Source organism: Salvelinus namaycush, chromosome 10 (assembly GCF_016432855.1).
Source record: "Salvelinus namaycush isolate Seneca chromosome 10, SaNama_1.0, whole genome shotgun sequence".
Taxonomy (NCBI): Eukaryota; Metazoa; Chordata; class Actinopteri; order Salmoniformes; family Salmonidae; genus Salvelinus; species Salvelinus namaycush.
Window position 1 is genome coordinate 8,050,605 of NC_052316.1, and position 13,559 is coordinate 8,064,163.

The 13,559-nt window shown below is 47.8% G+C and overlaps 1 protein-coding gene across 1 annotated transcript in view; it reads left to right on the top strand.

Annotated features, from left to right (window-relative positions):
• obscna (obscurin, cytoskeletal calmodulin and titin-interacting RhoGEF a) overlaps positions 1 to 13,559 on the top strand; it is a 109,693-nt gene that overhangs the window by 30,712 nt on the left and 65,422 nt on the right. Inside the window, exons 25-36 of the mRNA XM_039003063.1 lie at positions 165 to 431; positions 767 to 1,033; positions 1,354 to 1,623; positions 2,036 to 2,314; positions 2,443 to 2,700; positions 2,867 to 3,133; positions 3,300 to 3,563; positions 4,503 to 4,769; positions 5,621 to 5,884; positions 10,108 to 10,374; positions 11,227 to 11,490; positions 12,718 to 12,984. Coding sequence (XP_038858991.1) covers positions 165 to 431; positions 767 to 1,033; positions 1,354 to 1,623; positions 2,036 to 2,314; positions 2,443 to 2,700; positions 2,867 to 3,133; positions 3,300 to 3,563; positions 4,503 to 4,769; positions 5,621 to 5,884; positions 10,108 to 10,374; positions 11,227 to 11,490; positions 12,718 to 12,984 — 3,201 coding nt within the window. The remainder of the gene's footprint in view (positions 1 to 164; positions 432 to 766; positions 1,034 to 1,353; positions 1,624 to 2,035; positions 2,315 to 2,442; positions 2,701 to 2,866; positions 3,134 to 3,299; positions 3,564 to 4,502; positions 4,770 to 5,620; positions 5,885 to 10,107; positions 10,375 to 11,226; positions 11,491 to 12,717; positions 12,985 to 13,559) is intronic.

Consider the following 13,559-nt stretch of genomic DNA (forward strand, 5'->3'; position numbering starts at 1 on the left):
AGCGAAGACATAGGCCTTGTACTGTACATGCCCTTTGTATTTGTTACTGTATCTGCTTGCAGTTTCTGATGTTTCATGGGTCCATGCAGTAACTCTATTTTACACTTGTCCGCTATGAGGACTTTATATGAGTTTTACGATTTACTTTTGCTTGTTGTCCCTAGCTCCTCCCGTCACGTTCAAGGTGAAGTTGAAGAACCTGGAAGTTGAGGAGGAGAACAGTGTGACGTTATTCTGTGAGCTCTCTAAACCAGGACTGACGGCAGAGTGGAGAAAAGGAGAGGAGCTGCTGAAGAACGGAGTAAAGTACCAGATAAAGAAGAGAGAGGCAACAATGGAACTGACAATAAGGAATGCAGTGCTTGAGGACACCGGATTCTACAGCTGTGTTTATGCAGAAGCCAAAACCACCGCCACTGTCAACATCACCCGTAAGAGGAGTTGCTCTTGGTTTGCTATGACTTTATTTAACTTTATGGAGGAAGGCCTCCCTCTGTTATGCCTGGTTCTTGTTAAAGGGATATTTTACTCAACAATGATAATTTGCATATAATTTGCGTAACAATCACCGTTTTTGCTCTGTACTGAAAGTGCTCTTGAATCTTAAACTCAACAGCTGACATGCAACATTTTTGGGGATAGTATTAAAAGTGAATTTATGAACAAAATATTAAAATATAGTTTTTGAGTAAAATATCCCTTTAAGCACTTAATGACATATTTGCAAAAGCATTACAAACGGTTGGTTTTGATCTCATGTCCTCAGCCATCCCTGTCACCTTCAAGATGGGTCTTAAGAACCAGGAGGCCTCAGAGGGGGGCATCGTGACCCTGCGCTGTGAGCTGTCTAAAGCTGGGGTCCCGGTGGAGTGGCGGAAAGGGGAGGAGGAGGTGAGCCCTGGAGGAAGGTACCAGAAGAAGCTGGAGGGAAAGATAGCGGAGTTGCACATTAGAAACATCCAGCCAGAGGACGTGGGGGAGTACAGCTGTATATTCGGAGATCAGAAAACCACTGCTGAAGTCAACGTGAGAGGTACAGTACATTCCTGTTGTCTGGCTGTCATTTTGTGTTTGTTGGATATGAAATGCTCAATCACCAGGAAACAAAGAGTTGAAGTATGGGCCTCCCTAGCAACTGTACCAAAGTGTTCTAGAATACGCAATAAGCAAGAGGTCAATGCAATTGCTCTCTCTAGGAATAAAACAATACACATTCAATATATTCCAGAACAATATTTTGCCATGACAGACAAATCGTAGCCTACACAGTATCATATATACACTGTATAGTATAGTGCAATGGCCCCCAAGGACAAGGCATTTTCTGATGATGTCGCTCTCTGGTCCATACAGCTGCTGCCTCAGTGTTCTTTGAGAAGGAGCTGGAGAGCAATGTGGTGATGGAGGGGAAGTCCGTGGTCCTCTCCTGTGAGGTCTCCAGTGCCACTGTCCCCGTCACCTGGAAGAAGGACGCCTGCCTGGTCACAGATGGGGAGAGGTGCATTGTAAAAAAGAAAGGTCCCGTTCACACCCTGGAGATCAAGATGCTGAGTCTGGAGGATGCTGGGGAGTACAGCTGCATCACTAGGGGAAAGAAGACCACAGCCATGCTGGTTGTGAAAGGTAGGCCTAACCCATCCTAGTGGGCCAGTCCCCATCCTAGTGGGCCAGTCCCCATCCTAGTGGGCCAGTCCCCATCCTAGTGGGCCAGTCCCCATCCTAGTGGGCCAGTCCCCATCCTAGTGGGCCAGTCCCCATCCTAGTGGGGACTGAAGTAAATCTACAGTACTGTGTATCCTCTTTAAATTTACAAAATGATATGAGCACAATGAGTCTTTGTTTCACCCTGTTTTGGTATGTGATTAGTGTGGGTAGAGGATAGCTTATATCTTTCCACAAATATAAGGGATGGTGGTAGACCATCAACAAGATAAGATTACCTAATTGCATTTTTTTGCGTAGGTCATCTCATCTCTGTATGGCTTGCTACATTAACCTATTAAAAACGCTCCCGAGTCTAACTCTTTCTCTACAGAGCGTGTGAAAATATTGTCCGGACTGAAGGACATGAAAGTCACAGCCGGGCAGGACGCAGTGTTTGTGTGTGAGCTGTCCCATGCCGAGGTGAGTGAAGGCGAGTGGTGGCTGGGCTCCAGCCCACTGCAGAAGAACGAAATGAACCAGATGAGCTTTGAGGGCCACCAGCACTGCCTGGTCTTGACCATGACCACCCCGGAGGAGACCGGGACCGTGGCCTTCGTGGTTGGGGAGGAGAGAACCTCTGCCCAACTGCTAGTTGTCTCCAAACCCAAAGGTGTGCTGCCTCTTTTAATTTGTTAATGGACAGTACAATGCGAAGTTATTCTCTTTAACCACTCATACAGTGTGTGTGTGCAATTAGGGCGCATTTACTTAGTTGAATCTGTTTCCTGTCTCTATCAGTACTCATTGAGGAGAAGCCCCAGGACATTGACATCATGGAAGGGGAGACGGCCACCTTATCCTGTACGACCTCTGACCTCATTACCCCTGTCACATGGAGAAGGAACAACATGCCCCTACTGAACGGCGACAAGTATGAGACGCGTAAGAAGGGCAAGCTCAACCTCCTACTCATCCATGAGACGGAACCAGAGGACTCTGGGATATACTCCTGTGACACTGGAGACATGCAGAGCGATGCCTATCTGACGGTCAATGGTAAAGACATAAAGTAGCACTGTTTTTCTGTACCATAGTTAAGGAACATTATTCTTTGACTTATCCTCATGGGCCATTCTATGGGGATATTCTGTAAGTGCAATACTCACCTTAAAATGTATTTTATGAACATTTGGGTAATACTAACTTTATTCCATCTACCCAGAGCTACCACTGTACTTCGAGGAGGAGCTGCAGGCTGTGGAGGCTGAGGAGGGTGGCACAGCCTTTCTGTTTTGTGAGCTGTCTAAGCCCGGAGTCCCAGTCCAGTGGAGGAAGGGCCGGCTGCCTCTCAGGCCCAACAGGAAGTACCAGATGAAGCAGGACAACTGTGTGTTTCAGCTACACATCCTGGAGCTGAAAAAGGAAGACAGTGGCAGCTACACGTGCCAGGCAGATGGCGTGGAGACCACTGCCTCTGTGTCTGTGAAAGGTATGTGTGTGATTGGTTGTGTAATAGCACACACCTGCTGCATGTAGAGGAATCACACCTCATCACAGTCATGTTCAGTGCATCAAAACTCCAAGAAGTATAAAGTATAAACACTAATATATATGCACTGTACACATTTTGAGAGTTGACTTTCCTCTGTGTCCAGTTAAAGTACTCATTGAGGAGAAGCCCCGGGACACCGTCATCATGGAAGGGGAGACGGCGACCTTATCCTGTACGACCTCTGACCTCACTACCCCTGTCACATGGAGACGCAACAACAAGCCCTTACTGACGGGAGACAAGTATGAGAACCGTAAGGAGGGCAAGCTCAACCTGCTTCTCATCCACAATGTGGACCCAGATGACTCTGGGATATACTCCTGTGACACTGGAGACATGCAGAGCAGCGTCAATCTGACTGTCACAGGTAAGGATTCCCCATCATCTACAGAGAAGCAACATAACCAGGATCTTATGTTTATCTCAGGGGGTTACAATATTCAGATTTTTTTCTGTGTATTACTCACCCTAACATTGGTCAAATGGAACATAGATTTGTAAGAGAAGGCAGCAATGGGAGGGTGGAACAGGCTTGGCTTGGGTGTAGTAAATGGGGGAGAACTGGGAGGGGGTTGTGGAGAGGGATGTATTTGGTTTGGGAGACAGAGAAGGAAGAACTTAATAATACTAAGAATTAGACAGGACCCAAATGTAACAGGTATCACTATTAGTCAACATGAATATAAATAAACTTATTTGCAGGTGATCTCTTGATATACCTGACCAATATTGAAAACTCAATACCCCCTTTGCTAAAAATATTTTCTGAATACACTAAAATCTCAGGATATAAAATTATTGTGGAATGGAACAAAATAATGGAAAAATAATAATACCTCATGATGCACAGCAGTCCTTTAAGTGGATAACAAAACATATTAAATACTTAGGATGCTTAACAAGTGACAGCAAACAACAAATATATGAAGATAACTTTATTCCATTACTCAACAATATGAAATCTGATCTAATTAAATGGAATAATCTTCCCATTAACCTTCCAGGTAGATTTAATTTCTTTAGAATGGCATGACTCCCAAAGTTTTTGCATTTATGTTCGGTAATACCAATTACCCCGCCAAAGACGTGCTTTAAAAAAGTATTAGAAATACAAATAATAGAACGAAAGAACATAGAATACCCACAATAAATCACACCCTGACCAAACCAAATAGAGACATAAAAAGGATCTCTAAGGTCAGGGCGTAATTCAGAATATTGTTGTTATCTCTTTCTATTACTCACCCTAACATTGGTCAAATGGAACATGGATTTGGAATTCCCTTATTGTCTTCCAACTACCCAGAGCTGCCTCCATGCTTTGAAGAAGAGCTGCAGGCTGTGGAGGCCGAGGAAGGAGGCACGGCCTTCCTGTCCTGTGAGCTGTCTAAGCCTGGAGTCCCAGTCCAGTGGAGGAAGGGCCGGCTGCCTCTCAGGCCCAACAGGAAGTACCAGATGAAGCAGGACGGCTGTGTGTTTCAGCTACACATCCTGGAGCTGAAGTCCGAGGACAGTGGCAGCTACTCGTGCCAGGCAGGTTGTGTGGAGACCACCGCCTCTGTGTCTGTGAAAGGTATGTGTGTGATTGGTTGTGTAATAGCACACGCCTGCTGCATGTAGAGGACTCACACCCCATCAAATCAAATCAAATTGAATTAGTCACATGCGCCGAATACAACAAGTGTAAACCTTACAGTGAAATGCTCACTTACGAGCCCCTAACCAACAATGCAGTTTAAAAGACATACAGATAGGAACAAGAGATAAAAGTAACAAGTAATTAAAGAGCAGCAGTGAAATGACAATAGCGAGACTATATACAGGGGGGTACCGATACAGAGTCAATGTGCGGGGGCACCGGTTATTTAAAGTAGTATGTCCATGTAGGTAGAGTTATTAAAGTGACTATGCGTAGATGACAACAGAGAGTAGCAGTGGTGTAAAGAGGGGGTGGGGGGGCACTGTAAATGTGCCTGGGTAGCCATTTGACTAGATGTTCAGGAGTCTTATGGCTTGGGGGTAGAAGCTGTTTAGAAGCCTCTTGGACCTAGACTTGGCGCTCCAGGACCGCTTGCCGTGCGGCAGCAGAGAGAACAGTCTATGAGTAGGGTGGCTGGAGTCTTTGTCAATTTTTAGGGCCTTCTTCTGACACCGCCTGGTATAGAGGTCCTGGATGGCAGGAAGCTTGGACCCAGTGACGTACTGGGCCGTTCGCACTACCCTCTGTATTGCCTTGCGGTCGTAGGCCGAGCAGTTGCCATACCAGGCAGTGATGCAACCAGTCAGGATGCTCTCGATGGTGCAGCTGTAGAACAGCTCATCACGGCCATATTCAGTGCAACAAAACTCCAAGAAGTATAATGTATAAACACAATTATATGTGTACTGTACACATTTTGAGAGTTGACTTTCCTCTGTGTCCAGTTAAAGTACTCATTGAGGAGAAGCCCCGGGACACCGTCATCATGGAAGGGGAGACGGCGACCTTATCCTGTACGACCTCTGACCTCACTACCCCTGTCACATGGAGACGCAACAACATGCCCCTACTGAACGGAGACAAGTATGAGAACCGTAAGGAGGGCAAGCTCAACCTGCTTCTCATCCACAATGTGGACCCAGATGACTCTGGGATATACTCCTGTGACACTGGAGACATGCAGAGCAGCGCCAATCTGACTGTCACAGGTAAGAATTTCCCATCATCTACAGAGAAGCAACATAACCAGGATCTTATGTTTATCTCAGGGGGTTACAATATTCAGATTTTTTTCTGTGCATTACTTACCTTAACATTGGTAATTTGGAACATAGATTAGTAAGAGAGGGCATCAATGGGAGGGTGGGACAAGCTTGGCTTGGGTGGAGTAAATAGGGCAGAACTTGGATGGGGTTGTGGAGAGGGATGTATTTGGTTTGGGAGACAGAGAAGGAAGAACTTAATAATACTAAGAAATAGACAGGACCCAAATGTAACTGGTATCACTATTAGTAAACATGAGTATAAAATACATATATTTGCAGGTGATCTCCTGATATACCTGACCAATATTGAATACTCAATACCCCCTTTGCTAAAAATATTTTCTGAATACACTAGTCTCAGGATATAAAATTATCGTGGAATGGAACAAAATAATGGAAAAATAATAATACCTCTAGATGCACAGCAGTCCTTTAAGTGGATAACAAAACATATTAAATACTTAGGATCCTTAACAAGTGACAGCAAATGTAACGGAACCCCCCCCCCTCAAGGTGCGAACTCCGGGCGCACAACCAAAGTCTAGGGGAGGGTCTGGGCGGGCATCTGTCCACGGTGGCGGCTCCGGCTCCGGACGTGGTCCCCACCCCACCATAGTCAATCCCCGCTTCCGTAGCCTCCTCCCAATGGCCACCCTCCAAATTAACCCCACTGGATTAAGGGGCAACACCGGAATGAGGGGCAACACCGGAATGAGGGGCAGCTCCGGACTGAGTGGCGGCTCCGGGCTGGCTGGCGGATCCTGGCTGGCTGGCTCTGGCGGATCCTGGCTGGCTGGCGGCTCTGGCGGATCCTGGCTGGCTGGCGGCTCTGGCAGATCCTGGCTGGCTGGCGGCTCTGGCGGATCCTGGTTGGCTGGCGGCTCTGGCGGATCCTGGCTGGCTGGCGGCTCTGGCGGATCCTGGCTGGCTGGCGGCTCTGGCTGCTCATGGCCGGCTGGCGGCTCTGGCTGCTCATGGCCGGCTGGCGGCTCTTGCTGCTCATGGCCGGCTGGCGGCTCTTGCTGCTCATGGCTGGCTGGCGGCTCTTGCTGCTCATGGCTGGCTGGCGGCTCTTGCTGCTCATGGCTGGCTGGCGGCTCTTGCTGCTCATGGCTGGCTGGCGGCTCTTGCTGCTCATGGCTGGCTGGCGGCTCTTGCTGCTCATGGCTGGCTGGCGGCTCTGGCTGCTCATGGCTGGCTGGCGGCTCTGGCTGCTCATGGCTGGCTGGCGGCTCTTGCTGCTCATGGCTGGCTGGCGGCTCTGGCTGCTCATGGCTGGCTGGCGGCTCTGGCTGCTCATGGCTGGCTGGCGGCTCTGGCTGCTCCTGTCTGTCTGGCGGCTCTGGCTGCTCCTGTCTGGCTGGCGGCTCTGGCTGCTCCTTTCTGGCGGAAGGCTCTGGCTGCTCCTGTCTGGCGGAAGGCTCTGGCTGCTCCTGTCTGGCGGAAGGCTCTGGCTGCTCCTGTCTGGCGGAAGGCTCTGGCTGCTCCTGTCTGGCGGAAGGCTCTGGCTGCTCCTGTCTGGCGGACGGCTCTGGCGGCTCCTGTCTGGCGGACGGCTCTAGCGGCTCCTGTCTGGCGGACGGCTCTAGCGGCTCCTGTCTGGCAGATGGCTCTGAAGGCTCATGACAGACGGGCGGCTTTGAAGGCTCAGTACAGACGGGCGGCTTTGAAGGCTCAGTACAGACGGGCAGTTCATGCGGCGCTTGGCAGACGGACAGTTCAGACGGCGTTGGGCAGACGGGCAGTTCAGGCGCCGTTGGGCAGACGGGCAGTTCAGACGGCGTTGGGCAGACGGGCAGTTCAGGCGCCGCTGGGCAGACGGCAGACTCTGGCCGGCTGAGACGCACTGTAGGCCTGGTGCGTGGTGCCGGAACTGGAGGTACCGGGCTAAGAACACGCACCTTCAGGCTAGTGCGGGGAGCAGCAACAGGACGCACAGGACTCTGGAGGCGCACAGGAGGCTTGGTGCGTGGTGTAGGCACTGGTGGTAATGGGCTGGAGACACGCACCATAGGGCTAGTGTGTGGAGGAGGAACAGGGCTCTGGAGACGCACAGGAGGCTTGGTGCGTGGTGCCGGTACTGGTGGTAATGGGCTGGAGACACGCACCACAGGGCTAGTGCGTGGAGGAGGAACAGGGCTCTGGAGACGCACAGGAAGCCTGGTGCGTGGTGTAAGCACTGGTGGTACTGGGCTGGGGCGGGGAGGTGGCGCCGGATATACCGGACCATGCAGGCGTACTGGTTCCCTTGAGCACTGAGCCTGCCCTACCTTACCTGGTTGTATGCTCCCCGTAGCCCGACCAGTGCGGGGAGGTGGAATAACCCGCACTGGGCTATGTAGGCGAACCGGGGACACCATGCGTAAGGCTGGTGCCATGTATGCCGGCCCGAGGAGACGCACTGGTGGCCAGATGCGTTGGGCCGGCTTCATGACATCCGGCTCAATACTCAATCTAGCCCTGCCAGTGCGGGGAGGTGGAATAACCCGCACCGGGCTAAGCACACGTACAGGCGACACCGTGCGCTCTACCGCATAACACGGTGTCTGCCCGTACTCTCGCTCTCCACGGTAAGATCGGGAAGTTGGCGCAGGTCTCCTACCTGACTTTGCCACACTACCCTTTAGCCCCCCCCCCCCCCAAGAAATTTTTGGGCTTGACTAACAGGCTTCCTACCGCGTCGTCGTGCTGCCTCCATTCGCCGGTATCCCTCCTCACACTGTGCCAGAGAATCCCAGGCGGGCTCCGGCACTCTCCTTGGGTTGATCGCCCACCTGTCAATCTCCTCCCACGTAGTGTAGCCCAGATCCTTCTCCTGCTTCCGTGCTGCCTCCTCATACCGCCGCCTCTCGGCTTTAGCTGCCTCCAGCTCTTCACGAGGGCGGCGATATTCTCCAGGTTGAGCCCATGGACCTTTACCGTCCAGTATTTCCTCCCATGTCCAGAAATCCTGCGATCGCTGATGTTGCTTTTCACGCTGCTTGGTCCTTGTTTGGTGGGTGATTCTGTACGGCTGTCGACGTCGTTCTCCTCCTCAGATGAGGAGGAGCATGGATCGGACCAACACGCAGCGAGGTATGTAGACATGATGATTTTAATAATAATAACGAAGACGAAAATACACTTGAACAAACTACAAAACAACAAACGACGTAGACTGACCTGAACATAAGAACTTACATAAACACGAAGAACGCATGAAACAGGAACAGACTACCCAAACGAACGAACAAACGAAACAGTCCCGTGTGGTAGACACAGACACAGGAACACAATCACCCACCAACAAACAGTGAGAACAGCCTACCTTAATATGGTTCTCAATCAGAGGAAACGTCAAACACCTGCCTCTAATTGAGAACCATATCAGGCAACACATTTAACCCAACATAGAAACACATAACATAGAATGCCCACCCCAACTCACGCCCTGACCAACTCAACACATACAAAAACAATGGAAAACAGGTCAGGAACGTGACAGCAAACAACAAATATATGAAGATAACTTTATTCCATTACTCAACAATATGAAATCTGATCTAATTAAATGGAATAATCTTCCCATTAATCTTACAGGTAGATTTCATTTCTTTAGAATGGCATGACTCCCAAAGTTTTTGCATTTATGTTCGGTAATACCAATTACCCCGCCGAAGACGTTCTTTAAAAAAGTATACTTGTCAGAAAAACCATAGAATTAAAAGGAAAGTATTACATCTTCCTAAGTCTGAGGCTGGTTTAAATCTTCCAGACTTGGAATGGTATCAACTCACCACCCAAGACTTTTACTTGGTACATATAGTTAAATGCTCTAAAGAGGAACAATGGGCACATATTGAAGATGTGCATGCTCATCCCCAGAATATTTTCAGGTGTCTATTTTAAAAGGATAAAGCTAAGAACATAAATAACTTTGTATTTAATAACACTATAAAAATATTGAAGAAAATGTAATGTATTTTGCAAGAACCAATATCACTCCCTATAAACACAACCTTAAGGAACAATCCTTTGGATAGCTTTTCAGAATTCACTGATAAATTGATCCACATCTTACAATATTACAGTACAATATTCTGAATGATCTCTTTCTATTACTCACCCTAACATTGGTCAAATGGAACATAGATTTGGAATTCCCTTATTGTCTTCCAACTACCCAGAGCTGCCTCCATGCTTTGAAGAAGAGCTGCAGGCTGTGGAGGCTGAGGAAGGAGGCACGGCCTTCTTTTCCTGTGAGCTGTCTAAGCCTGGAGTCCCAGTCCAGTGGAGGAAGGGCCGGCTGCCTCTCAGGCCCAACAGGAAGTACCAGATGAAGCAAGACGGCTGTGTGTTTCAGCTACACATCCTGGAGCTGAAGTCCGAGGACAGTGGCAGCTACTCGTGCCAGGCAGGTTGTGTGGAGACCACCGCCTCTGTGTCTGTGAAAGGTATGTGTGTGATTGGTTGTGTAATAGCACACGCCTGCTGCATGTAGAGGACTCACACCCCATCAAATCAAATCAAATTGTATTAGTCACATGCGCCGAATACAACAAGGGTAAACCTTACAGTGAAATGCTCACTTACGAGCCCCTAACCAACAATGCAGTTTAAAAGACATACAGATAGGAACAAGAGATAAAAGTAACAAGTAATTAAAGAGCAGCAGTGAAATGACAATAGCGAGACTATATACAGGGGTGGTACCGATACAGAGTCAATGTGCGGGGGCACCGGTTATTTAAAGTAGTATGTCCATGTAGGTAGAGTTATTAAAGTGACTATGCATAGATGACAACAGAGAGTAGCAGTGGTGTAAAGAGAGGGTGGGGGGGCACTGTAAATGTGCCTGGGTAGCCATTTGACTAGATGTTCAGGAGTCTTATGGCTTGGGGGTAGAAGCTGTTAAGAAGCCTCTTGGACCTAGACTTGGCGCTCCGGTACCGCTTGCCGTGCGGCAGCAGAGAGAACAGTCTATGAGTAGAGTGGCTGGAGTCTTTGACGATTTTTAGGGCCTTCTTCTGACACCGCCTGGTATAGAGGTCCTGGATGGCAGGAAGCTTGGATCCAGTGACGTACTGGGCCGTTCGCACTACCCTCTGTATTGCCTTGCGGTCGTAGGCCGAGCAGTTGCCATACCAGGCAGTGATGCAACCAGTCAGGATGCTCTCGATGGTGCAGCTGTAGAACAGCTCATCACGGCCATATTCAGTGCAACAAAACTCCAAGAAGTATAATGTATAAACACAATTATATGTGTACTGTACACATTTTGAGAGTTGACTTTCCTCTGTGTCCAGTTAAAGTACTCATTGAGGAGAAGCCCCGGGACACCGTCATCATGGAAGGGGAGACGGCGACCTTATCCTGTACGACCTCTGACCTCACTACCCCTGTCACATGGAGACGCAACAACATGCCCCTACTGAACGGAGACAAGTATGAGAACCGTAAGGAGGGCAAGCTCAACCTGCTTCTCATCCACAATGTGGACCCAGATGACTCTGGGATATACTCCTGTGACACTGGAGACATGCAGAGCAGCGCCAATCTGACTGTCACAGGTAAGAATTTCCCATCATCTACAGAGAAGCAACATAACCAGGATCTTATGTTTATCTCAGGGGGTTACAATATTCAGATTTTTTTCTGTGCATTACTTACCTTAACATTGGTAATTTGGAACATAGATTAGTAAGAGAGGGCATCAATGGGAGGGTGGGACAAGCTTGGCTTGGGTGGAGTAAATAGGGCAGAACTTGGATGGGGTTGTGGAGAGGGATGTATTTGGTTTGGGAGACAGAGAAGGAAGAACTTAATAATACTAAGAAATAGACAGGACCCAAATGTAACTGGTATCACTATTAGTCAACATGAATATAAATAAATATATTTGCAGGTGATCTCTTGATATACCTGACCAATATTGAATACTCAATACCCTCTTTGCTAAAAATATTTTCTGAATACACTAGTCTCAGGATATAAAATTATCGTGGAATGGAACAAAATAATGGAAAAATAATAATACCTCATGATGCACAGCAGTCCTTTAAGTGGATAACAAAACATATTAAATACTTAGGATGCTTAACAAGTGACAGCAAACAACAAATATATGAAGATAACTTTATTCCATTACTCAACAATATGAAATCTGATCTAATTAAATGGAATAATCTTCCCATTAACCTTCCAGGTAGATTTCATTTCTTTAGAATGGCATGACTCCCAAAGTTTTTGCATTTATGTTCGGTAATACCAATTACCCCGCCGAAGACGTTCTTTAAAAAAGTATACTTGTCATAAAATCCATAGAATTAAAAGGAAAGTATTACATCTTCCTAAGTCTGAGGCTGGTTTAAATCTTCCAGACTTGGAATTGTATCAACTCACCACCCAAGACTTTTACTTGGTACATACTGTATAGTTAAATGCTCTAAAGAGGAACAATGGGTACATATTGAAGATGTGCATGCTCATCCCCAGAATCTTTTCACATGTCTATTTTCAAAGGATAAAGCTAAGAACATAAATAACTTTGTATTTAATAACACTATAAAAATATTGAAGAAAATGTAATGTATTTTGCAAGAACCAATATCACTCCCTATAAACACAACCTTAAGGAACAATCCTTTGGATAGCTTTTCAGAATTCACTGATAAATTGATCCACATCTTACAATATTACAGTACAATATTCTGAATTATCTCTTTCTATTACTCACCCTAACATTGGTCAAATGGAACATGGATTTGGAATTCCCTTATTGTCTTCCAACTACCCAGAGCTGCCTCCATGCTTTGAAGAAGAGCTGCAGGCTGTGGAGGCTGAGGAAGGAGGCACGGCCTTCTTTTCCTGTGAGCTGTCTAAGCCTGGAGTCCCAGTCCAGTGGAGGAAGGGCCGGCTGCCTCTCAGGCCCAACAGGAAGTACCAGATGAAGCAAGACGGCTGTGTGTTTCAGCTACACATCCTGGAGCTGAAGTCCGAGGACAGTGGCAGCTACTCGTGCCAGGCAGGTTGTGTGGAGACCACCGCCTCTGTGTCTGTGAAAGGTATGTGTGTGATTGGTTGTGTAATAGCACACGCCTGCTGCATGTAGAGGACTCACACCCCATCAAATCAAATCAAATTGTATTAGTCACATGCGCCGAATACAACAAGGGTAAACCTTACAGTGAAATGCTCACTTACGAGCCCCTAACCAACAATGCAGTTTAAAAGACATACAGATAGGAACAAGAGATAAAAGTAACAAGTAATTAAAGAGCAGCAGTGAAATGACAATAGCGAGACTATATACAGGGGGGTACCGATACAGAGTCAATGTGCGGGGGCACCGGTTATTTAAAGTAGTATGTCCATGTAGGTAGAGTTATTAAAGTGACTATGCGTAGATGACAACAGAGAGTAGCAGTGGTGTAAAGAGGGGGTGGGGGGGCACTGTAAATGTGCCTGGGTAGCCATTTGACTAGATGTTCAGGAGTCTTATGGCTTGGGGGTAGAAGCTGTTTAGAAGCCTCTTGGACCTAGACTTGGCGCTCCAGGACCGCTTGCCGTGCGGCAGCAGAGAGAACAGTCTATGAGTAGAGTGGCTGGAGTCTTTGTCAATTTTTAGGGCCTTCTTCTG